Source organism: Miniopterus natalensis, chromosome 18 (assembly GCF_054644295.1).
Source record: "Miniopterus natalensis isolate mMinNat1 chromosome 18, mMinNat1.hap1, whole genome shotgun sequence".
Classification (NCBI taxonomy): domain Eukaryota; kingdom Metazoa; phylum Chordata; class Mammalia; order Chiroptera; family Miniopteridae; genus Miniopterus; species Miniopterus natalensis.
This window is the reverse complement of record NC_142098.1, coordinates 28,152,787-28,174,785: the sequence shown is the minus strand read 5'-3', so window position 1 is coordinate 28,174,785 and position 21,999 is coordinate 28,152,787. Positions and strand designations below refer to the sequence as shown.

Genomic DNA, 21,999 nt, shown 5'->3' with positions numbered 1-21,999 from the left:
ACATCCTTGGTTCAAATGAGTCTTAAAAGCTCGGGATATGTGGGGGCAGCGTCTCTGGGCACCCTAGCCCTCTTGTAAGTACTTGCCCAGGATAGAGTAAGAGACAGACAGAGACAGGCCCCTCTGGATGAGCAGGTTCACACAGCAGCCATATTTCCTGGCGAAAGGCAGTGTGAGCTGGAAAAAAAGGTCAGTCTTATCCCTGATTTCCTGGCCAGTTGCCTACTCTAGCTCTGTGTGGGCAGGGTCCTCCCAGTTGGGCAGGGGCGGGACAGGGTAAGGACAGTTGTTGGGAAACTTTGATGCTCTTGGACTCAGTTCTACACAAGGACATCTCACAGGGCTGTGGCTAAAAATGGCTACCAGGGAACTGAGCAGAATGACCAAAGGGTCAAAAATGTATGTTTCCTGCCACTGTTTTTCCACTTTCTAGCCATAGATGCTGATTTCACCTTTCCAATCAGGCCAGAGACCTAATAATTTAGCACTAGTGGTAAAGATGTTATAGTAATGTATTTGATTACAGAAATAGCAGGTTAATGAGAAATTAGCTAAATCTTTTTACACCTACAATGTTAAATATAAACCTAAAATGATTTTAAGGTCTCAAAAAACAAAACCCCAGGCCATTCCTTTGCCCTTACTGAACAGTTTCTTTATAAAAATGCTTTACAGCAGCTCAGCTGTGAAAGGAATATACAAAAGTGGTGACATCGTGGTGAAGTTGGTACCACCTGTTGAAAAGGTGTCACTCCCAATAATTTTTCTGATTTCAGCATCCCCAAACCTTGGGCTTATATCATGTGCTTCCCTAAGAGTGGGCAATGTTGTTAGAGATGAAGGCAAAATTAGTATCACTGGAGGAAAACGACAAAAACAAGTAGCCTGAATACTGCTTTTCGACCTCTCTGGACTGATTAATTTCAGCCATCTTCCCTCCCCACCCCACCCCCGGACCCAGGGACCTGAGGTCTAGCTGCCTGCCTTGCCTTGTGTGAAGCAAGACACAGTGCCCATCTGAGGCATCTGCAGGGCGACCATTCCCAGTGGGGTGCAGGTGCCTCTCACCTCCACCCAGCTGTGCAGGCGTTCCTGGGTATGCCGGTCATTCTTAAAGCCGGTGATGGCCAGCAAATCCACCACAAACTGCTTGGGGCTGATGTGCAGGGTCTGCCAGGAGAGCCCACTGTCAGGCAGAGCCAGGGACAGCTGCCTGACACACATTTGCTCTCAGCCCCTCAGAGTGGGATGCAGAGCAGGGGCTTCCCAGGGCCTGCAGTAGCTGCAGGGATCAGGGGGCACTGTCACTCCACACTGCCTCAGCCAAGGCTCGACCCAGATGACCCTGCCCTGTCTTCCTGTCCCTGCTCTTCTTGCCACCCTCCTACCCTGACCTATTCCACCTCCCTAACCCCCAACCCCTGCCTTACACCACTTATTGTGGGCCAAGGGGACAGGTAGAGAAGGAACAGGGTTCGGGGCCTATCACATACCCATAGCCGGTTGGCCAGGGAGACCACCTTGGCTGTGATGGCTTTGGGGTCCTTTTGTCTGATGGAATCCAGGATGATGTCAGTCAGGAAGCGGTGACATTTCTGTGCATAAAACATCTCTTCCCAGGACAGAGAAAAACTCAGGAAAGTCACATCTATGGAGGAGACAGTGAATGTGGCCCCATCTGCCCACAGCTAGGACCTTAGAGGCAGCCTGTAGTAAGGGCTCCTGAGGGAGATGTCTCCCTGAAGGACCCTGAATGAGGCTCAGGCATCCCCACAAGGAAGTGCAGGCCTGGCTTCAGATCCTCACCTCGGGGCAGGGGACTGGCTGAGGGCAATGTGTGCCTCAGGATGTCCATGTGTGTGGTGTAGATGATGCTGTCCTCAAAGAACATGCAGGAGCCATCATTGCCCACCACGGGGGGGTGGCTCACTTTAAGGATGACCCCCGCGTTGTCTAGGTCACTGGCCTCAGGCAGAGGCTGCTCAGGGTCAAGGCTTCCTGTGAAAACAATGTGGGGAGAGGGTTCTTAAGCTATCTCAGAGCTCAAGCAGAGAGCAGACCTTTAGTGACAGACCACTAGTCAGTCTCCCCAGCCTTCCAGCAGCTGCTGCCTCCCCCATCCTGTCTAGCCTGCTTCATCTAGACTGACCTGACCACTCGTACACTGCCTCCTGCTGCTGCATTGTCCCTGCTTCCGGAGCAAGCTTTCTGAATGCACACCCGGCTGCTTGCTCCCTTGTTTGTTTATTTTGCTTCCTTGTTTAAAATGCGGCAGTGGCTGCCCACTCCCCTTATTATCAGAACAAAATGCCAAGCCCTGAACTTGGGCCACAAGATCTGTTCTGATTACTCTGTCTTCAGTCTTCTCTCCCATCACTTCCCATGAAGCCTGGCCTCCAGCTAGACCGATGACCTGTTTCCACAAGCACCAAGGCTTCTCCTTCCTTCCTTCCTCTGCTGAGCTAGCTGCTCCTTCCTTCTGCTACCAATTCTCCAGCCCCCAGCCTCCTCTGTGCTCCATTACTTCATAGGCACTCCCTTCCCATATGCTTTATGTGGTTTCTCAACCCCTCAAGTCATGCCATTGTGTTGGTCATATAGCTGTATCTGCTGTTTGGCAGAGATGGCACTTGTGAGTGCAGGATCCTAGTCCCCTTTTGCCACTAACTCTGTGGTCTTGGTCAAGGCTTTTGCTTTTCCTGTTGTAAATGAGACTTGGGTCAAGGATGGGGACAGAACTCACCTCTCTCCTTTGACTTCTGCTTGCCCCAGTCCTTCAGGGTTACAGCTCTTTTCGTGGGGAAGTATGGCTTAAACGTTGGCTCTGGCCCTTTGTCTTTGGCTCCAGTTCCAGCCCCTGCCTGCAGACCTGGGTCCTTCTCTGAGGCTGTGGAGTGGCTTTTCCAGGAAGTTGAGGTGCTGGGCTGGGAAGCAGCCTCACTTCCTGAGGGGACCTGCAAGGCGGCCTCCTCCAAAGAGCTGCCCCGGGGAGCTGGTAGTGGCTGGAATTCCCATTGTTTGCAGTTGACCATGTCCCATTCCCTCACCAAGGAGATGAGTTTTTGCATGGGCGTGACAGGAGGATCTTTGGTTTCACATTTCTGTGTGAGGTTGACTGTGGTGGACTTCTTCTTGGGGGGACTTTGGGGGCAGGACCCCCAGTGTCTGGGGTTGGCACATAAGCTGGAACAGTGGGAGTATGTGCTGGGATTGCCTGCCCGCTTGGCACCTCGGCACAGGGACATCTGGATGGTCCGGGAGTACTGCTCTGCCTCCTCCATTTGGCTGGACCTCGCCAGGGTCCCCTTGGCCTTGTTCCATGGAGTCCTGTCACTGCAGTCCTGGAAGTCCACGGGCATGCAGGCTGTGGTCTGGGGAGGGAGGGCACAGCAGCTCTGGGCATGTTGTGCTTCCACATTGGAGCCTGCCCTGATCTAATAAGCTGGGCCTCCAAGACTTCACTTGCTCACCCAGAATGGTCCTATCCCCCACACGGTCAGCCATTTGAGCTTTGCTCAGCCTGAGTAGGCGTGGTGTCAGCTCAGGGGCCTGTCATACTCCAAAGGGACATATTATCAGCATCCCAGGCCACAGCAGGCAATGCTTCCCTGTGCCTCCTCCCAGGTTCAGAGGCTGGTTGACTGTGCTAGGAGTCCATGCAGGCCCTGCCCTACTCTGCTCTGCTCCCCAATAGCAAAGCCTGACCTGAGCTTTGTGAGAGTGTCCTTTGAGTAACACCAAACAAAAGAAGGCTGGGCCTTACCTCTTTGGTGTCTCTACTGAACTCCATCAGTGACTCTGGCCCTTCTGTCACCACATGCAGCCTCCTGATGGGAAAAGCTTCTTCATTGTCAGATTCCTTCTCCTGGGTCCATGACCTGCAGACTCCAAGGAGGATTGCTTAGTGAGCAGAAGCTTCTGCTAGCCCATGGCCCAGCCAGCCAGGCTGACTGAGAGTGAGCTCTGGACAGTGGGGGAAAAGGGGCTTCTAAAGGGTTTTGCTTAGGTCACTACCCAATCCTAGGCCTGCCCCACCCCCCTAACTCCAAGGAAAACAGGTCCTACTAGGTGGGAGGTGGGACTTAAAACAGGATTCCCAAGAGGAATTCAAAGGAACAAACTCCAGAACATGGGGTCTGGAGCCAAGTTCCCTTACTTGTATGCCTCACACTGGACAAGGGCTTCTGAGAGGGATGGGATGTGATATTCCTCCACCTCCTGGCAGAAGAGGGGCCATTCCCTGCAAATGACAAGGAGATGTCAGACTGGGCAGTTGGTGGGAGTGTGGGTGGGGGCAACAGGTCTCCAGAGCTGCTGCCTTCAACAGCAGTTCATGTGTTGGAAATACCATAACCTCCTCCTTGAAGGCTGCAAACTCATTCCCTTGTTACAGAGGGATACAATTTCCTTCACTTACTTAAATTCAGATGGTAAAAACAGTTTTCCAAGTCTCAGGAAGTTGAGAACGTGTCGGAACATTTGGCCATCTCCGTGGATCAGCAGGGTCTGTCCATATGTGATCCAGTACGCTCTCTGCTGGTTGGACAGCAGTTCTGGATACTGCAAGGGATGGGACATCAGGCTCTATTAAATAGTCTGTTAGTTAAAGGGCTAGGTCTTTAGTAAGGGGAAGATCAGTCTTCTCTCGCTTCATTTTCCCGACCATTCTAGAGCAGAGCTTTGAGATTTGTTGGCCACAGAGAGCCATATCAGGGAGCAGAGCATCTAGGGAGAAGCAAACCATCCCTGCTTCAGGTTTTGTTGGTCCCTAGACGACCCACTCAAGGCATTTGGAACCCTACCCTACCTCCTGCTCAGTCCAGGCCCCTCAGACTGGCCTCCTCCCTACCTACACTCCTGAGGCCCTTCCCACCCTGGTGTTCGTATGGCCGGAGATGGTCCTTGTTCTAAGCAGGTGCCGGAGGCTGAGTGAGGGGCAGGTGACAGGTTCCAAAGCAGCTCAAAGAGAGGGGGGCAGCCAGGGCCGGCAGTACCTTCAGCAGGGTCTGCAGGGTGGTTGCATACCAGTGGCTTCCAACATAAACCTTGATGATCTGTTGGGGGGAATACACAGTAATTTCTGCCATCCACTCCTCATCTAAGGAAACCAATGAGAGGGAACACATCACTTGGGCCAGAAGGGAAATTTCAGTCAACAGCGTATTGCATGTTAAGACTCAATATCTTTGTCAGTCATACTGTGTTGCCTACTCTGAGAAGCAGCAGAAATCCCTGACACCAACCTTCTCTCCCGCTCAGGGCTTTCCTGCGGCTCACCCTTTGGTTTCCTGGTGGTGAGGTGGGTTTGGAATGGTAGCTTGGAGGGTCAGCTGGTGACTCGGGGGGTGTGGAGGTTAAGCCCTTTGGAATCCCAACCCCAAGGGCACTTCTGCTCTTCCCCTGACCTGCTCTCTCAAGAAAGTTGAACTGAGGTTCTTGTCTACATACATTGCCACCTGCCTCTGGTTTCTGGCTGGGTGTGTCCTGGGTAGGAAACTTTTCATGTGGTTACTTAGACTGGAGCTAGGAGTCCCTCATTATGTTTGTGCTTATGGCCTGGTGAGTGTCATAGGGCCAGCTCTCATCAAGTCACCATCACTTCTATAGAGAACATGTCTGTACACGTTTCTCTATACATGTCTGGAGAACGGGGCTTTCTTCTGGGGCTTACTAGACTTAGGCTTTGTTGTGATGTTTGGGAGCCAGTTTCTAATGAGCTTTGTACAATGAGTGAAGGGTATATAACTAGGTTATAACTAGATAAAGGGTAAGAGTTCTATAATTAGATTGTGAGCTCTGTGAAGGTAAGGACTGGGTTTGTTTTGCTCACTTCTGTACACCTAGTGTCTACTTTTGTCCTGGTATATGGTAGGTGCTCAATAAATGTTGTGTGTTGCCAAATGACAGTAATACATCGTAAACCTGACCTGGAAAACTTTTTGTTAATAGGAGTCTATAGGCAAATGGTGAAAACAGTACTGTCTTTGGACTCAGATTTCAACTCCAGCTCAATCATGATCTAACTATATAGTCTGAGCAAGTTACTCCCCTGGCCTCTACTTCATCTGTTAAATAGACTCAGGGACTGTTTCTCCCTGGATGGCAGTGAGGACCAGGTGAGCACAGCAGGTCAGCACCCAGGGTTGGAGCAGGCACGCCTCAGGGACTGTGCAGCCCCACACTGGGTCAGCCTGTACTGCCCACTCTACTGCTCGAGGCTACCTGTCAGAGGGGTCACTTAACATGAAAGTTTCCCTTTAGGCAAACTCCACAAATGGTCTGTCTGGCTTTCCTTTCCTCCTGCATGTACAGCTTCTGGCCCTGGTCAGCCTTATCTTTCCCCTCTGATCCTCCAGACCCTCCCTTGATGCTAAATTCAAAACAAGAAGCTTCTTCATTTACTGAGCACATCCATGGGTGCTAGAGTCCTCGGCTCCAGATGAGTCTTCAGAGCCACTTTCATTGGCTCATAGGTGATGTCCCTCTTGTCCAGGAAGGCACAGAGTTCATATACCTCAGAAATGGTTTCGGTGAGGGGCAGCCGGCAAGTCCCCAGCCAGTTCCTGCCCAGAGGAAAGGCCTGTCACAGAGAGCCTCAGGGGTACACCCCAAGGGAGTCCAGCTTGTCTACTCTGTCTAGAATGTCTTGCCCCAGCACTGGCCAAAAACCTGTTACCACTAACATCATTTCCTTGACTTAACTGATAATCTGGTGGTATCTTGTAGGACAGGAAGCTTGAACCCACAGGCTTACCCTTTTGGAGTTGAACTTGACCTATTTCAGCAAAGCCCTCTAAATTGACCAATTGCAAGCCTCCAGCATTGTCTCAGGTTGAAAAGCCAGGCCAGGGCCTGGCCACATCTTTCCTGCCCCATGAGTATCTGCCCAAGACATCTCAGTCACTGTGTGGCAACCTGCCATGATCTTGGTAGATAGCTAATACCCTGCGTCTCCAAAAAAGTCTGAACATCAACCCTCTGCTTCCAAAGGTGCTTGTCTTTGTCTTCTGTGACATTAGGGGTGAGCTACAAAGGCCCAAAACAACAATATTGGGGTAAGACAGCATTAAGGGTTGGCTGACCCTCTCCCCAGGGACTCAGAAAACCCTAGTTCTATCTTTAGTTTTGGTCTCAATGCATTTTGGGAACCTAAAAGTTGTTCTTCCCTGGCCAGTGTGGTTCAGTGTCTAGGGCATCATCATGAGCACTGAAGGGTCATGGGTTTTATTCTCGATCAAGGGCTTGTACTTGGGTTGCAGGTTTGATCCCTGGTCCAGTCGCATATGGGAGGCAACCAATCGATGTTTCTTTCTCACATCAATGTCTCTCTCTCCCTTCCTCTCTCTAAAAATCAATAAAACATATCCTCAGGCGAGGATTAAAAACAAGAAAAAAATTCCACTCCAAACCTCAGCTCCCCTTCTATAAAATAGGATTGGATGCCCCTAAACTAATGGGGACATTCTGAGCTCATCCCTCAAGGCAGAGGCGAGGCATCACCTCCTCTAGGACATTCTGAGCTCATTTCTCAAGGCAAAGGCCAGGTATCACCTCCTCTGTGAAGCCTGCCTTGCGTTACTTCTGGAGGACTCATCCCTACCTCTGACCTCTCTGTGCATCCAGTGAACCTCTGAAGGGCTGTGAGGAGGACCTTGGTAGGAGGTTCTGCATGGTGGGTGGTTAATACTTAGCATCCTGAGGGTTGTAACTTCGGCTTGGTCATCTCAGACCTAGCACAGGGCTAGAACCAGAGCAATGGTTTGCAGAGAACAGGGATATGGACCAGTTTGGAGCCTTTAAACCTTGGGAACCCTTGCACCTTGGCACCAGCCCTCTCCTCTGAGGCCGGGGTTCAGTGGTGGTGGTGGGAGTAGCTAAAATGATGGGTCTGCCTCTAAGGACAGTACTCCCCTCTGGCTGGCAGGTTGGTTCCTAGAGAAAGGCAGAGCCCACCCCGAGTGGGACCGAACTGTTCTCTGAGGGCCTTACTTGACGTGCTGGAAAAGTACTCCATTCCCTGTGATGTACAGCCTGCTTCCGTCCAGCGTGCTCTCAATGCGGAGCTGTCCCAGCGCGGAGTCCGGGTACTTGACCAGCACACCCAGGGCCATCATGTACAGCGGCTTCACGGACTCCAGGCCCCCTGCGCGGCCCCCCTTCCCCGGGCTCGGGGGAGGGCAGGAGGTACGGGAACAGCCACCTGTGCCGGGAGAAAGGGGTGACTTCTAGACCCCTCGCAGTCACACCTATATTGGAACTTTTGGGTCTCCTTCCTATTGCTGCCTGAGTCAGTACTGAAGAGACTTAGCAGGAGCTTATTTCCTTGCAAAGCCCAAATCTGGATCTTCTCAAAATCACTATAATTTTTCATATTCTGTGTTGGGTTTAGAGGTCAAAACTATTAGTTGGGAATGGGGTGGGGAGAAGAGAAAAATCTGCTCTCTCCCTAACAGTTGGAGTTCAGGATGTTCAGTGCAGCAGCCATCTGGCCCAGCCTCTGCAGGAACCTCCCTTAGTTCCAGGCTCTGCCCTAACCACCCATGGGTAAGATTGGCAGTGATAGCACAGAACCTGAAGTGTGCGACAGCTTCTGCATTCACAGTGTCTGTCACTCCTGGGCAGCATTTTCCCCAACAGTACACGAGGCGGTGTTACTTTCAGGTGGGGAATTTGGGTTGCTGGCTTCTGGGCAGGACCTTGTTCTACAGCAGAGGGCACAATGCACAGTCTACAGTGGCAACAGTGGGCTGCTGGGCAAGCTGCTGGGTGATTTTCACGGACCATCTCCAATCCCTAGAGCAACCCTAAGAGAGGGTAGTGCTATCTCACATCACAGATGAGGAAACTGTGCTGAGAGATTAATTAAGCACCTTGTCCAAAACTGCAAAGCAAGGCAGGGGCAGAGCTGGGATTTGAGGGTAGCTCTGTCTCCGGGGCTCCTGGTGCTTTATAAAAGGCAAAAGCACACTGTGTTGGGGGACTGCTGCTCGGCTAACGAGCCTATCTACAAATCCGCTGCCTTCCATCTTCATATAGCTCTTGTGGAGGAGGCACCGCTCCACCCATCTCTCAGTGACCCCTGTTTCTCTGAGGAACAGAAGCCCTTGGGGGAGGGGTTTGAAGCCACACCCTTAAAGTGGATTGTAGAGCCTGGGACAGGCTCCTTAGACCTGCTGCAGGATGCCATTGCCCCCAAATAGGATAGGGCTCCATTTGCCAGGGAGGAGGCTGGGCGAGCTGGGCCTGAAGGCAGGGAAAGGCCTATTCCCCTGGGATAAATATCTGGTGGTGTGCAGACATGCTATACATCCTCCGTTCCATACATTCTCAGAATGCCTGCTGAGGCCACACTGAAGCAGCTAGCTCCCGAAACAAGCACTGAAGCTTCAGTGGATGTGCAGGAACTGCAAAATGAGATGATGAAAAAGCAAATAAGAAATGTGAGGAACCTGGCCGGTGCCGCTCAGTGGTTGAACCAGGAGATTACCACTCGATTCCTGATCAGGGCACATGCCCAGATTTCGGGCTCGATCCCCAGAAGGGGGCGTGCAGGAGGCTGCTGATCAATGACTCTCATTGTTGATGTTTCTCTCTCTCTCTCCCTCTCCCTTCCTCTCTGAAATCAATACTTTTTTTTTTTTAAAGTGAGGGGAGGAGCAAACTGAAATGAGGTAGGGCTGGGAGCATGAAGGCCTGGATTGGACCAGGGTCAAGAAGTGTCAGGAGCAGGCAGAAACAGACACAGCAGCCAGGGATTTTGAAATAGGGGACAAGGGAATTTGGAGGGGGGTGGGAACACTGAAGCACTAGTAGGGAATTTGCTCAAGCATTTCCCACGCCCCCCAGCTGTGGCTGGAAGACAAAAGACGAGAGTAGCAGGTGGGTGCTGTAAATTCCCAGTGGCTCCCACTTCCACAAGCAAGGCAGCCCTGCCCTGCCCTTGGGAAGTCTGCCATCAGGCCCAGACTCCCTCCCTAGGACATTCTGGCCTGGTTTCCCCACTTAGGCTGAACTGGGCTACCTGCAGCCCCTGTTGGCTGTAAGCCACCCACCCTCAGTGGGGAGGCCTTCAGACTGAAATTCCTCTTCTTGGATTCTAAGACAGCCCAAACACCTGCTTCTCTCACTACCACCCAAAGCTCAAAGTAGTTGTGGGAGGGGAGGTGTTTGTTTTTGGCTTTTCTAGCCCAAGCTTGACAGCCCCACAATGTCAAGGGAAGGGCAAGTTTCCCCTGGTGACGTACCCATGTTCATCCGGTACAACCTCACAGCTTCAGTAAGCTCAGGGATTTCTAGAATTTCCACTTCTGCTTCCAACACATCAATATTGGAGAAATTATCTGGTAATAAAATCTTCCTTGAGCGGAGAAAATTCACTTGAAAAGCAAAGGAAAACAAAATAAGTTAATGAGGTTATTTCTCATTTAACTGAAGGTCCAGGTTTTGACAGGTTTTTGGTGCTGCAGCTTATCCTAGGCTCTCCTTGTTCTGAAACAATTTCCAAACATACCTGGTTATATTGGCTTTGAGCCTGTGGTTTTCAAGGTATTTGAGTCCCTGGGTGTGGTCTCTCGTGGCCTGGCCTGAGGCCCCAAGCCAGGACCTCCTGGTGAGCACACTGGCCCTGAGACTTACCCTGTGAGTCTTGACCCAAGAGCAGGTCATTCCAAAAGAGGGAGGCATCTTGCTGCTTAGAGGGGGAGGACCCAGCTAAGCCTGGGCTTGCAGGTGGCACTTGTAGCTTGTCCCTGTCTGGACTGCAGTGGAGAAGGCAGAGGTGGAGCCCACACTAATGTCCTATGTGGATCAACTTGGAGATTCAGGAGCACACCACAACAACTTTCCAGGTGACTATGAAGATGAATGGCTGGGGTTCCAGGCATTTGGTCCCCTAGTACGACCTGGGTGTTTCCTGCCCTATTCATCTAGGCAGCAGCAGCATCTTAGAATCAAAGAGGTCATTCAGTTCACACCCCCACCAGAGCTTGTCCTGGGACAGTGTGGGGAGGGAGGCTCTCTTCTGTCCAGGGTTGAAGAATCTCATCCCTCCTCAGGCCACTAACGCAACTGGACAATTCTATAAAGATTCTGGGGAAACTTTCACCATCCACCTTCCTTCCCTTTTATTCCGAGTTTAGAGGAAGGGAGAGCAGGTAGGGACCATCCTTTGAAACACCCCTATTTCCTCATTTTATGGTGGGAAGAACTGAGGCCTGGAGCCCACTTGGATACATAAGGGCAGAAGAGTAGCTGACCTTGGAGTGCAGCTCAGGGCCTTGCCCTTCACACCAACTCTTGTGGTCCCGGACGCTGCTACAGGTAGTTTCCAGTGGCCCCTTGCACCCAGGCCATCCCCAAATGAACAAGGAACAAAAGAACCCTGAGGTTAGCGGGAGTCTAAAGCTGGGATTCTGCTTGCCTCCGGGAAGGCTCTGCATGCCCCCCCTCCATCTTTGCCCAGGGAAGCTCCTGAGGCCCTAAACACCAAGCTGGGTGTCCACAGAGTATGGGCTGGGAGGGGCGGATGGGCCCTATCAGTCCGCCTCCCTCCTCTCACCTCCACACCCCACGATCCCCCCGGATAGAGCAATCACCAATGAATCGGAACTCGCTGCACTCGCACTCGATCAGGGCCACAGTCTCAGCTAGCCACAGCAGGTTGTCTTCAGTCACCAGGCTTGGATACTTGGCCACTAGGTCTAGGGGTAGGAAGCAGTAGTGCACTTCTTCTTCTGTGTCTAACAGTGGTGTGTCCATGAGCCCCAAAGGTGCCTTATCATGCAGGCCTGGAGGAGAATGTGGAGAGGGGTGTCACCACCTCCGAGAGGCCAGGGCTCTCAGAGGCCACCAGGGCTCTCACTGATCCAGGGGCTCCAGAGAAAGCTGTAAAGATTCACCCTGGAGATGGTCCCTGCCCTGTGCCTCCTTCCTTTAATTTAGATGTAACCCTAAGGTTTGGTAGGAGTGTTGTGGGGAGCAGGGCATGGAAATCTATTTTTTCTATAGTGAAGGACACTGGACATGTTATAAAATTTTGGCTTATGTATCCAAAGTCATTAAATTCACATTGGTTTTCTATTCTTTCTAATTGATCAAACCAACCATTGTGGCTTACAGGTAAAATAGATCTTTTTGACTCTCCTGGAAGCCCAAAACCCACCCATAATCATGAATCATTGTTTGGTGTCTCAGACAGGCTAATCTATACTGCAAGGCACACATCAGATAGTGATCATTTGGGGACATTCCTGGTGTGGTGGTTAGAGTGACTTGAAAAGACGGTGGACTTCCTGGGCTACGAGGAAGCATGGAATTCAGCCCAGTGAATCCAACATGCAGGAGAATGAATGTAGAGCAGGATGTCTGATGCCAGTGGGTGAGCGGCCAGGGAGAGGGCATGTGGCAGGGAACAAGATCAAAGGAGCCCAGCCCGGCGTGGCTCAGCAGTTGAGCATCGACCTAGGATCCAGGCGATCGGGGTTCGATTCCTGGTCAGGGCACATGCCCGGGTTGTGGGCTCGATCCCCAGTGGGGAGAGTGCAGGAGGCAGCTGATCAATGACTCATCACTGATGTTTCTATCTCTCTCTCTCCCTGTCCCTTCCTCTCTCTGAAATCAATAAAGACATATTAAAAAAAACACACAAAGGAGATGACAGTAAGGTGGAGAAATCATCCAGAACTAGTTCAGAAATCGGGATACTCTCCAGACAGAAGCCTCTTCTGCTAGGACGAAGAGAAGGGAAGCTGGTCAGCCTATGGTTGTACCTGTGAAGGCTGGGCTTTTTATAGGAAATTCTGAGGGTTTGCTGATACACTTCCACGTTCGCCAGTAGTTCAGAGATGCTCTCTCAGCAACAGGTATGTCTGCAGGCCGCACGCGCAGATGGTGTTTCCCTTCCTTCAGATTATCTAGAGTCTGTTGGAGAAAGAGGATTACTGCTTTGAAAATTCTAAACCAAGTAACTATCTGCCAATTCTACGGTAAAATACCAGGAAAAATAGTATGTGGCTTACTTTGGGAAAATGTTTTGAAATAGAGGCAATCACACAAAAATGTAAAAATTTAGGAAAAAGATGATATGCTAATATTCAAAATATCGATGATGATTTATCTTTTGATTTTTGAAACAATTTTTTGGATTATAATTTGTGTGGATTAATAGAAATTTATCTTACACAATCTTAAGGGTAATTGATATTTAACCATTAAAAACTTGAGATTTCGCCCTGGCCAGCGTACCTCAGTGGTTAGAGCATCAGCCAAAGGATCATGGGTTCAATCCCCACCCAGTCAAGGGCATGTACCTGGGTTGCAGGTTTGTTCCCAGCCTTGGTCAGGGTGCATGCAGGAGGCTCTCCCACATCGATGTTTCTCTCTCTCTCTCCCACTCTCTCTGAAAAGCAATGGAAAAATATCCTCAGGTGAGGATTAATAAAAAAAGAAATAAAAACAAAACCTTGAGATTTTCAGTTATCATTTCCCCTAAAAACCCCTTTTGACCTGTTTTAATTGTTTTGCTCTGCTTGTTGTTTGTGCTCATCCTAACCATGGAACCTGGTTTAAATAGGGAAGTGGAAGTGGCACAGGGTACGTTTTCCAAAGCGCTTTCTCTCATTCACTCATTTACCCTAACACAGTTCTGGGAGATAGGTGTGGTGTTTGCATTCCCATTTTGCTGATGAGGCAGTTATGGTCATAGGATTTATGACCTGCCCAAGCAGTCTTCCAAGTCCAGAGCTTCTCTGATTCAAGGAGCAGGTGACCAGGGGTGGGCTGAGGCAGGAGTGGAGCCCCCAGCTAGGTAGGGCTGAAGCCCAGGACAGAAGGTGGGCTGGATGTCTTCATGTTGCCTGTACTCAGGGCCCCATTCTCCCTCTAAAGTCCTGCCCAGGGAACAAGTTATCGTAACATCAAGCCCATTTTTTCTGTCCCTAGCTTTGAAGAAAATAAAATTTTCCTAAGACATTTTTTGATATAGCTGGAAAAGTCACCGAGTAAAGGCACCACATGGCCAATTTGTCTCTCTAAGAGCCTCATAATGGACAAACCACCTCAGATTCAGTATGAAACTAATGAAAGAACTTGCTTTTGATTCCTGTCTACCCAAGGGAAGCTCTTGGGAAGCTGCTCATGGGAATCCTGAGATTTGAGAAGAGCCCTCTGGTGGCCATGGCCATGCACCCACATAGGTTTGCAAAAGGCAGGGACGAGAGTGAGTCTTCCCCACTTGGGTGGCTGGTGGACTTGTGGAAGGACTGGAGTTTGAGTCTTGACTCTGTCCCTTAAGAGCTAACATTTATTGCCCAGGCGCTTTTGAATGGAATCCTCATAATGTCCCCCTGACCCACAAAGTAGGTTCTAGTATTATTAGTCCCATTTAGCAAATGGGAAACAAGGCCCAGGAACAGAAAGAGTACTCAGAGCCCCAGGAATAGAACTCGAGACCCTAGAGCCCATGTTCTTAACCACTGCTCTTAACCAGCTGCCTCCCACTTGTCACTTAACCTCTCCAAGCCTTAGGCAACTTAATATGCAAAGTGGAGATAGTAAAATCTGGGAGGTGGTGTTGTAGGAGTTAAAGGAAATAATGTAAATGTTAATTTCACTTCTCTTAGTGGTCAGAACCCAAGCTACCCTTCTACCTTCATCTCCCACCATTATTTCATCCGCACCCCATCATCAGTGACACTAAACTCCACAAAACTCCAAGGGGAAGAGGGAAGGAAGGAAGGAAGGAAGGAAGGAAGGAAGGAAGGAAGGAAGGAAGGAAGGAAGGAAGGAAGGAAGGAAGGGAGGGAGGGAGGGAGGGAGGGAGGGAGGGAGGGAGGGAGGGAGGGAGGGAGGGAGGGAGGGAGGGCACTTCAGAGAGCTAGGCTTCCAGCTGTCCTTTGCCTTTGCTGACTGAAGTTGACAGAGTGTGTGGTTGGTCTTCTACAGATTTCAGTTCCACTTCTATCTGCCTATATTACTTCTAGGATTTTTATTCTTCATATGTTATTACCCAGAAAGTTATTAGGAGGAGGATTTCTTTAGGGAAATAGAGATTTGAATTCAGATGGCTAATTGCTAGCACAAGGATAATTAATGTTGTTTTTGGCCTAGAGAGTAGTAAAAAATCAGTCAGAAGCAACATAAGGCTGACGGCACAGGGGCGAGTGTGTGTGTGTGTGTGTGTGTTTGCCAAAAGATGGCTGACAAATGCACTGCTGGCAGAGCCTTGGGACTTAATGGAGGTTTTCCAAAGCAGCAGCAGAGCTCAGAGACGCCTTATGCTCTGATGTGAGCCGTTGGAAGGAAAGTGATGGTGAAGGAGTTTGGGGAAGCTTGAAAATCTCCAACTGACAAGGGGAGCCAGCACCACCCTGAAGCTCAGGGGAAGCAGGGCTGGGAGCACACAGGGCTGTGCAGAACAGCGCCATCAGCATCTCAGCGCTGCCTCTGCAGAAGCAGAGTCAGCCTCACAGGTCATCTTAGGTACATCATTCAATGTGCTCTCAGCAGATGTTTATTAACACCTGTTATAGGCTGAGTACAGGGAAAGGTGCTAGGAATGCAGGCATGAAAAGAGTACAGGCTAGTGAGAGAGAAAGACATATGAATACATGATTCCAACAGAGTTAGTACTGATATAAGAGAGGAACTGACTGTTATGAGAACAGAGACACAAAAACTCCGCCTGGAAATGTCAGGCTAGCCTTCCCATGGGCCACATTTAGGCTAAATCTTAAAGGGGGGGAATTGTAGGAAGAGGTAACAGCAAGTGTAAAGGTGTAAAGAGAAAACATTTGGGGTGCGAAGGGACGTGGCTTAACTTCAACATGTGTATGTGTGTGTGTGTGTGTGTGTGTATGTGCGTGCACATGCCCATGTATGCCTGTAGGTGTGTGTATGTGTTGGGATATGAGCCAGGACCAGCAGATGGGCCATCCTGTGAGGAGCCCTGATGCCATGTCAAGGCGTTCACACTTGAGTTGTCCACTTAGCCATACCCACAGATAAGCTACGCTGTTGGGATGAAGATCTGCTGTTTATGTAATAATCTTCCTTTCCAGATCACATGTAATCTGTCCACATTGTGAGTAATAGGAAATGTGAGACTGTCACTGGCTCCCTTGAGCACAAGGAATGCAGGTGTATCTGGGTGGTTTTCTGGTAGCAGAATGCTCACAGGTGGAACAATTGAAGTTTCCAAACTTAGGAGTCCCCAGAAGGCGGTGAAAGGAAAACACAAGTAGCGTGTACTGTCAACTTCCTACGCCCTCAGTGGACTTCAAGGGGGCAAGTAAAAGGGGATTGGCAGTCTGCCATGAACCTTGGGCCCTTGTGAGTGACCCTGAAGGGAAATTTCACACTCTGCAGTAGCAGCTGTGACTCCCAACCAGGCTGATAGCATGTGAGAGGCTCAGAGAGGTTTACATTTAGGCCTTTTCACTTTCTTGACTGTGTCCTTTGAAGCATAAAAGTTTTTGATTTAATGAAGTCCAATTTACCTATTTTTTCTTTGGTTCCTTGTGCTTTCAGTGTTGTATTGGACCATTGCTTAACTCAGGGTCCAATGATCTTTCTAAAACTTGAATGTGATCAGTTTACTTCTTTCTTCAAACATCTCCAAAAGCTATTTATAACATTTTAGAATCAATTCTGTGTCTCCAATGTGGCCATAAGACTCTGCAAGATCTGGCCCCTGGCTTGATCTGGCCCCTGGCTTCTTCTGACCTCATCTTCTACTTCTGTTATCTCTCTACCTCTGATTACAATTAACAATGGCTTCTGAGTCTGCTTCCTCCAAGCCACATTAATCTCAAGACATTTGTGCTTGCTGTTCTTTATGCCTGGAAACTCTTTCCCCAGACATCTGCATGACTCATCCCTTTTTCATTCAGGTTTCTGCTCAAATGATGACTTGTCAGTGACACCTGCCCTGACCCCAGTAGCTTCCCTGGCCTCAGTCACTTGATATCTCCTTACCACATACTACACATCTGTACATTAAAAAACAAACAGATTAGATATGTTTTATTCTTTCAACTAAATTCCAGTACTACAAGGGTAGTGACTGATAAAATAAAAACTACTCACAACAAAGAAAATCATATAAACACATTCTGAAATCCCAAGGAGTCCTAGAATACAGAAATGCACCCCTCCTTCACTATTCCACAGGAAGCATTGCTCTATTCTTCATGGCACTTACCTCTATCTGACATTGTATGGCTATATGGTTCATTCTTATATCTCTAGTGCTTCACCTGTGATTGCTGCTCAATTCACAATAATGTTACATTTAAAATCAAGACAGTAATAGTACCTAGTGTGTCCTCTGGAGGCCAAAGCTACAGATTGGGGGGAGACAGGGGTTGGAAGAGATAAGGGGTGCGGATGAGGGGCAATGAGGAGGAGTGGAGAGCAGAGCAGCAATGTAAGCCCAGGTGCCTGTCCTCTAGAAGCTTCCCCTCTCATTCTGCTTGTTGGCTCCTACATGGCTTTCCAACAAAGCCTATCATGCTACAGATAATCCTGAGTTGGATACTCCACCAGTTGAGTGTATAGGAATTTCAGTTAGTGGGAGGCGAGTTCCCATTTTTATTGCTAGGGGCCAAATCTGAAGGACTCTACAGTGAAGAGCACTAACAGTTTAGGACAATTTAGTTATATGCTGTCCAATGTGGTAGCCATTAGCCACAGGAGGCTAATGTGATAGTCTGCTATAAATGTAAAACACACATCGAATTTTAAAGACAGTACAAAAGTAGAACTTAAAATATATCAATTTTAATAGTTTGCTGACTGGTCACGAGTTTACTCATGTTTTCATTCCCAAATGTTGTTGACCAGTCACAAGATAACTCGTGTCTGCACTTACATTAATATTTTGATTAATGTTGAAACCATAATATTTTTAAATATATTGGGTTAAATAAAATACATTATTAAAATTAATGTCACCTGCTTTTTTATTTTTTAAATTGTGGCTACTAGAAAATTTAAAATTACATATGTGGCTCATATTATATTTTTATTACATCATCCCCTTTTATCCTTAAAGCTCATAGGAATAATGTCTGGTACCCAGAATACTTTCAATAAATACTGGCTGAAGGCATTCAGCTGGGCTGCCTGAGAAGTCTTTAGACTAAGAATTGGCAAGCTCCATTTTCTCAAGCAAAGTGTTTGTACATTTAGGCAAGAACCTGAGTATCTGAACAATGAGGAAAATGAAGGGAATGTGTGAAGCTGTTGATTTGCTTGAGATGGTTGTTCATTCTCCAGCTGTATTTACACTCTGCTTCAATGAATAAATACTACTTCAGTTGTGCTAACCTAAATGTTTATTTTTTTGAAAACGCCCTTTCCAAAACATAAGCACTTGTTTTACGGTCTGTTTTAGAAAGGCCAATCCACGTGATTCTTCGAATGCTCTACCGCTCACAACTTCGAACTCTGGAGTTGGACCAACTCATTGACCTCTCAGTGGTTACCTCCCATTTAGAAGTTGTTTTCAGTTATATTTTATTTCAATTTGGGGAGTGAAGACAGCAAAGGAGTTAAAGGGTTGAATAAATGTTTGTATTATAGGCTTACGTTCTTTAAAATGGTTCTTTAGAAAATTGCCTTTATCTCTTTGATTTTCTGCAATGAATAAGTGACTCCTTCCTTTTTCCCACAAAATGGTGCCTTGGTGTATAGTCAATCAGCAATCGTGACATGCCAGGCCATTTAAGTGATTTTGAAGCTACTTGTAAGTAATTCTAGTATTCCATTTTTGGGGTAGTTGAACAAAATTTTTAATTCAGGTGTGTAGCTTGAAGAAAAAAAAAAGACTACTACAACCATTTGCACTGGAGTACATTTCCAAGTATATAATAACTTTTAAGGGAAAACACTGAATTATTTAGTAAGGAGTATCCATAAAAACATACATTATCAATGCTCTCATTCTTACATGACCCAAATATGCATGGTCTACCTCAGTTTTCTTCTAAGAGGTGTTGTTGGGGAGGCACAATTGGTAGTGCACTGTGAGCTGCAGTGTGGCTTGTTGGGTCAGTGATTGTGGAGATAAAGTAACACCTTGTCCAGACAGTGGGTTCAATGTGGAGCATGGCCAAGGGTACTTCCCAGTCATAATATTTAGTTCTTCCAGGGCAAAAAAGAAAAGGTCATTGTTCAAAAACTAAGAATAAACTACTTAAGATAAGCCACAGAAATGATTTTTGTAGTTTAGAGAAAATGTAAGAAAAAAGGCAACATTCTTTGGTGATACTTTAATGGTTATAAGTAAAGGCATTTAAAACTCTTACAATGGGAAAACAAGACATTTGGGAAAAGAGAGAAGTGAAGGCAAAGGAAAGATTCTATAGTTTGGAGGATTTTCTGCTTTACTGTAAGTGAATGTTGGGACTTAACAGGCACAATAAGAAGTAATATTCTTTTTTTTTTTGTCTTCACCTGAGGATATTTTTTCCATTGCTTTTCAGAGAGAGTGGAAGGGACAGAGAGAGAGAGAAACATCAATGTGAGAGAGACACATTGACTGGTTGCCTCCCGCACGAGCCCAACCTGGGGCCAGGGATTGAACCTGCAACCGGAATCTAACCTGGGACCCTTCAGTTCACAGGCTGATGCTTTAACCACTGAGCCAAACCGGCCTGGGCAAGAAGTAATAATCTTGATGAATCTTTTAGATTTTAAATCTCAGACACAGTGTGTATAACAAACCCTACAATTTCTAACATCTTCACCTTTTAAAATTCAACAACAAAAGCACAATAAGCTTAAAATAGGATTTCCAAGAGTCAGGGCACCCTCTCGGGAGGTGGTAAGTCCCATTATGGGTCCATGGTGGCTGCTGGTATAGATCAGGCAGAGTCAGGATGAAACCCTTTATTCAGAACATGCATTCCCAGCATATTGTTTATTTAACTTACTCATCACACTTCCCCATTAAGAGGGTCATCTCAACTACCAATACACAACACAACATTTAGTGGTATAAGGCCTATGCTTACTCATCACGGCTCCTAGAAAATAAGAGTATCTTACCTGCAGCAAAGGCATCAGCTGCAAACCCAGTGCTTGCTCATAGAGCAAGTTCAGTTCTGCACAACTGGAGAAGGAGAGTTTGGAGGTATAGAGGTAATAGTGCACGTGCCTAAATGTGGAACCATCTCTGTCGATGAACAGCCTCTGGTTCTCCAAAGAGGTCAAAGCTGAAGCCTCTTTCCACAACAGGGAGTCTGGGAATTGAGCGAGTTTGCTTCTGGGAACTGAGAAATGCCAGCCCCCAACGTTGAATTGAAACAAATCCTCTGCTGACTCGTGAAGCATGCCAGTCTCCTCCTAAAGGGGAATGAAAAGAGAGCTATGCAAGAAAAAGAAATAAAAAGCGTCCACATGGCACTGGGCCGGCGGTTGAGCATCAACCTATGATCCAGGAGATTGTGGTTCAATTCCCGGTCAGGGCACATGCCTGGGTCCTGGGCTTAATCCCCAGTGGCAGTTGATCAATGACTTTCATCATTGATGCTTCTCTCTCTCTCTCTCCCCCAAATCAATAAAAAGAAAGAAAGAAAGAAAGAAAGAAAGAAAGAAAGAAAGAAAGAAAGAAAGAAAGAAAGAAAGAAAGAAAGAAAGAAAGAAAGAAAGAAAGAAAGAAAGAAAGGATGAAGGAAGGAAGGAAGGAAGGAAGGAAGGAAGGAAGGAAGGAAGGAAGGAAGGAAGGAAGGAAGGAAGGAAGGAAGGAAGGAAGGAAGGAAGGAAGGAGAGAAAGAAAAGAAAGAAAGAAAGAAAGAAAGAAAGAAAGAAAGAAAGAAAGAAAGAAAGAAAGAAAGAGAAAGAAAGAAAGAAAGAAAGAAAGAAAGAAAGAAAGAAAGAAAGAAAGAAAGAAAGAAAGAAAGAAAGAAAGAAAGAAATCCCTGACTTTTAAGAAAACAAAACATCCACATTGGATAGGGAAAAGTAAAATTATCTCAATTTGCAGATGATGTGATTTTTCATATAGAAAAACCTAAAAAAATCACTAAGAAATTGTTAGAATGAGTTCAACAAGATTAATCAATATAAAAGATCAATTGTATTTTTAATCCAAAATATGAAATTAAGAAAACAATTCCATCCACAGTAGTATCAAGAACAAAATATTTAGGAATAAATTTAACAAAAGAAGTTGTAATACTTGTACTCTGAAAACTTCAAAACATCATTGAAAGAAATTTGCAAACACCCAAATAAATGTAAAAAAAAAAATCTCATGTTTATCGATCGGATGACTTAATATTTTAAGACAGGTGTATTCCCCAAATTGATCTACAGACTGAATACAATCCATGTGAAAATTCCAACTGTCTTTTTCTGCAAAAATTGGCAAGCCAATGTTAAAATTCATAAGGAAATACAAGGGCCCAGAATAGTCAAAACAATCTTGAAAAAGGGGAACATATTTGAGGACTCACACCTCCCACTGGCAAAGCTACAGTAATCAAGATGGTGTGCTACTGCTTCTGGTATAAGGATATACATATGAGTAAGTGGAACAGAAGTGAGAGTCCAGAAATAAACCCTCACATTTATGGTTAATTGAATTTTGAAAAGGGAGCCAAGATAATTTAATTCAAAGAATAGCCTTTGAAAAGAATAGTGCTGGTACAACTGGACATCCACATGCAAAAAAAAAAAAAAAAGGAAGTTTTTTCAAATGGTCAAGTGGATCATAAACCTAAATATAAGAGCTAAAAAATAAAACCCTTAGAAGAAAACAAAAATCTTAGATTTAGGCAATGCCTTCTTAAATAAGATACCAAAAGCAGAAGTGAAACAAACAAACAAATAAAACTTCATCAAAATGAAAAACTTTTATGCTTCAAAGGACCATCAAGAAAATAAAAACACAACCCACAGAATGGAACAAAATATTTACAATCATATATATGATACAGAACTTGTATTTAGGCTATATAAAGAACACTTATAACTCAATAATAAAAAGACAGGAATAAC

At 46.9% G+C, this 21,999-nt stretch overlaps 1 protein-coding gene across 1 annotated transcript; it reads right to left on the bottom strand.

Annotated features, from left to right (window-relative positions):
- Positions 1–63: 63 nt before the first annotated feature.
- On the bottom strand, positions 64–20,337 carry KCTD19 (potassium channel tetramerization domain containing 19). Its single transcript, XM_016213618.2, has 15 exons — positions 20,047–20,337; positions 12,768–12,918; positions 11,595–11,786; positions 10,245–10,376; positions 7,990–8,200; positions 6,403–6,563; positions 4,995–5,098; positions 4,418–4,560; positions 4,157–4,240; positions 3,764–3,878; positions 2,744–3,371; positions 1,807–1,998; positions 1,494–1,648; positions 1,069–1,170; positions 64–177 (listed from the first exon to the last, which is right to left on the bottom strand). Exons 1-15 carry the CDS (start codon positions 20,329–20,331, stop codon positions 64–66), a joined length of 2,769 nt encoding a protein of 922 aa, XP_016069104.2. The 5' UTR covers positions 20,332–20,337.
- Positions 20,338–21,999: the final 1,662 nt, after the last annotated feature.